Genomic DNA, 3,675 nt, shown 5'->3' with positions numbered 1-3,675 from the left:
CTGAGATTTTCCAGCATTTTCTCTTTTTAACATTCATTAGCAATCTGCTGGAAGTCACTCTATTTGTAAGGTAATGAGTTAGGAGTACAGGGATGTAGGATCTGCCCCACAACAGAGCATCTGAAGTTTTTGTTGAAGGTGTATTTTGAACACAAAAATTCCACTAGAGTGTCAATGTTCAACACAAACATGTAGTGCAAATATGTCCTCTCCAACCAAACAATGCACATTTAATCTTTCATTAGTATATACCTTTAAATTTAATTAATCCCGAAGGGATCATATTTTGCAGAAATCTTCCAAAGGCACTTAAGACAAAAATCTTAAAACAAAACTGAAGTAAAAAGTCAACTGAATAAAATCCTAATTCTGAATGGATACCTCTCGCTGTATCTTTTAGAAATGTGATTATCCTTCACTTTCTAGGCTTCCCTCATTAAAGCCACATTGTTTAGACACAGTGCAAGATCTGGGGTCAATGAGTAGCTGCTGAGTGACTGAATTCCTGACAGACAGGAAAATGTACTTTCCTCCCAGCAGAACGGAAATCGATCTCATTGGACCTTGGCTTTGGGCAAGTGTGAGGAGTTGTCTGTATATTTTACTTCTTGCTTTTGTAAGCAATTTTGCTGTGAACTCTCATTTTCCTACGCACATCCGATGGAAGTTTGGTTAATGACTTCTTCTCTGCAGTCAATTCTGTGGCGTTGGGTTTCCATAAAAGCAGCTGGGCATCTTCCCCACACGTCAGCAAGGAGTGGTCCTCAGAATCCCAGTGAAAAGCGCGAACGACGGCCGAGTGTCTGTCGCGCAGCGTGTGCAGGTGGGCAAGGCCACCGGCAACACAGTTTAAAAAGTGAAGCTTTCCCGCGTGGCTGCCACCCAATACATACAACCTGTCAGCTTCCTTGTGGTAAAAGCCCCCAGTCAGGTAGTCCAGATCATCAGGGTCAAACTTCAAGCTCTCTCTCACGTCCTGCATTTTCACCAGCGTGATGGGTTCATCATTGTGCAGGTGGGCAAGGTCCCACAGATAGAAACCTTCATCGTGGGTCATGCAAAATATCTGCTCCAGCTCCTTGCCGGACCAGCCCACAAAGCTGACCGAGGAATCAGAGTTGCAGGTTGCAAGAAGAGCATCATCTTCTGTTTCTTGGCTGAGGTCAAATATGTTGACCAACCCGTCTGTTGATCCCGACGCCACTTTGTTGGGATTGGAGGGGTGAAAACGGATTTGGGTGATGTCATCATTGTGAGTCTCCGAATAAACTCCAAGGGGTTCTTGACCTCCAGGGTTTGCCACCTTCGTCCAACTTCGAGCATCCCAGAAAACCATGTAAGTGTCTTCTTCAACCTTTTCTGTCCCGGCGCAGATCACCAAATCATTACAGCTGATATCAAAGCTGATGAAGACGTTATTAGGATAACCTTTATAAGTCTGAACTGGGTCTGTGCTGGATGAACGTACATCCCAACACTTCACCGTCCCATCACACGAAGCAGAGAACAACAACTGGTCACTGGTTTGTGCAAACCTAATGCCACTGATTGGAGCAGAATGGCCTTGGAACTGTTGAACTAGAGTCAATGTCTGTTTATTGTATACACGGAGACAGTGGTTAGAACACGAAACAGCAACCAATTGATCACTTTTTCCTGTGGGTACTTTCAGGCAATCAATATCCAGCAGGTATGTCAAATCTTCAGTTTTGTGTGTGGATCGTTTGGCAATGCACAGGTTATTAAACAACCCCTCAATTTCCTCCATGGAGTGGACCACTCCTTCTGTGACGTTAGCTGTTTGCTGAGAAGAAATGAGATAAATAAACATACATAAATAAATTGCCAACACGCACCCTGTGCAACATGATTTGGCGCTGCAGTGATATATTCTTTAGCTCCCTTCTCCAAATCCTCAACTCAGTTTAGTGCATTCCACAACTGAACAAGTGCCTCAAATTTCCATCTTTGAACTCTACAAACTAATATTCAATAAAAACTGAGACTGTTTCTTCTTACAAGATTAACAATTAGTACAGGCAACTGGATGGTGATCAAAAAATTCTGTCCAATCTTGGCCCATTTAGTTATAGATCCCACTGAACACTCCACTGGAGATCTACAAGGACAGCTGGCAAATTCATCACTGAGCTAGTGAAACATCTTCAACTAAAACCTAATCTTCACAGCCCAATGGGTCCTCCCAGTTCAGATTACTTGGTAATCAGTTCAACAGACTGGGAGTTATTTTGCCTGCTTAATTCTTCCAGAAAAGTGGCTCATAATCCTCCAATTTTTACACCGCCCTGCTCTCCCAGTACCTAAAAAAAATACAATTCCGATCAACACCCCACACACCATTTAGCCCTTCATCGTTCAAACCCCTCCCCAACATTATCCACTGCCCCTCTCCTTCACAGTGGGGTAGTCTCTCCCCCTCCACACTGGGGTAGTGCCCCCTCCCCGCCCCCCACACTGGGGTAGCGCCCCCTCCCACCGAACACTGGGGTAGTGCCCCCTCCCTGCCCCCCACACTGGGGTAGTGCCCCCCTCCCTGCCCCCCACACTGCGGTACTGTCCCCTCCTCCCACACTGGGGTATGTATTCTCCCCTTCCCCCCACACACTGGGGTATTGCCCTCTCCCCCCCACACTGGGGTACTGCCCCTCCCCCCCAAACACTGGGGTAGTGCCCCCTCCCTCACCCCCACCCTGGGGTAGTGCCCCCTCCCTCACCCCCCCACCCTGGGGTAGTGCCCCCTCCCTCACCCCCCCACCCTGGGGTAGTGCCCCCTCCCTCACCCCCCCACCCTGGGGTAGTGCCCCCTCCCTCACCCCCCACCCTGGGATAGTGCCCCCTCCCCTCCCCTCCCCCACACTGGGGTAGTGCCCCCTCCCTCACCCCCCCCACCCTGGGGTAGTGTCCCCTCCCTCACCCCCCCACCCTGGGGTAGTGTCCCCTCCCTCACCCCCCCACCCTGGGGTAGTGCCCCCTCCCCCACACTGGGGCCCGACCATCAGTCTATTCTCCTCCCCATTCGGATCAGTCTGGATTCCGAGGCGGCGATCTTTCCAAATCCCCTCCCGGAGGCGCGAAGGCCGCCATCCCAAGCTGGGGGCCTCTCTCTATCGGCCTATGCTCCTTGTCTCTCTGTCTCTATATTTCTGTCTCTGTCTCTATGTCTCTCACCACGCGTCCTCTCGGCCTGGGCTGATTTGACGGTATTTCCGGTCAAAATAGCGCCACCTCCCGGTCTCCAGAGTTACAGCAATAACACTGACCTTAAAGGGACCATAGACACAGAGTATTAAAGGGACCGCAGACAGGGACTGCATATTAAAGGGACCACAGACACTGACCGGGTATTAAAGGGACCACAAACACTGATTGGGTTTTAAAGAGACCACAGACTGACCAGGTCTTAAAGGGACCACACACACTGACCATGTATTGAAAGGACCACAGACACTCCCATGTATTAAAGGGACCACACACACTGACTGAGTATTAAAGAGACCACAGACACTGACTGGGTCTTAAAAGGACCGCAGACACTGTCGGGTATTCAAGGAACCACAGACACTGACCAGGTCTTAAAGGGATCACAGACACTGACTGAGTGTTAAAGGGACCACACACACTGAGCAGGTCTTAAAGGGATCACAGACACTGATT

The 3,675-nt window shown here is 49.3% G+C and overlaps 1 protein-coding gene across 2 annotated transcripts; it reads right to left on the bottom strand.

Annotated features, from left to right (window-relative positions):
• Positions 1-205: 205 nt before the first annotated feature.
• wdr89 (WD repeat domain 89) lies at positions 206-3,214 on the bottom strand. 2 transcript variants are annotated; one of them, XM_080202391.1, is made up of 2 exons: positions 3,190-3,214; positions 206-1,804 (listed from the first exon to the last, which is right to left on the bottom strand). In XM_080202391.1, exon 2 carries the CDS (start codon positions 1,766-1,768, stop codon positions 602-604), a length of 1,167 nt encoding a protein of 388 aa, XP_080058517.1. In that variant the 5' UTR covers positions 1,769-1,804; positions 3,190-3,214; the 3' UTR covers positions 206-601. The 2 variants fall into 2 exon arrangements, with proteins under 2 accessions (XP_080058517.1, XP_080058516.1); XM_080202390.1 differs by lacking the exon at positions 3,190-3,214 and adding an exon at positions 3,015-3,173.
• Positions 3,215-3,675: the final 461 nt, after the last annotated feature.

This window comes from Carcharhinus amblyrhynchos, chromosome 14 (assembly GCF_965287045.1).
Source record: "Carcharhinus amblyrhynchos chromosome 14, sCarAmb.v2.hapA, whole genome shotgun sequence".
Taxonomy (NCBI): Eukaryota; Metazoa; Chordata; class Chondrichthyes; order Carcharhiniformes; family Carcharhinidae; genus Carcharhinus; species Carcharhinus amblyrhynchos.
Note: the sequence above shows the minus strand (reverse complement) of the source record. Positions and strands in the feature narration are given on the sequence as shown.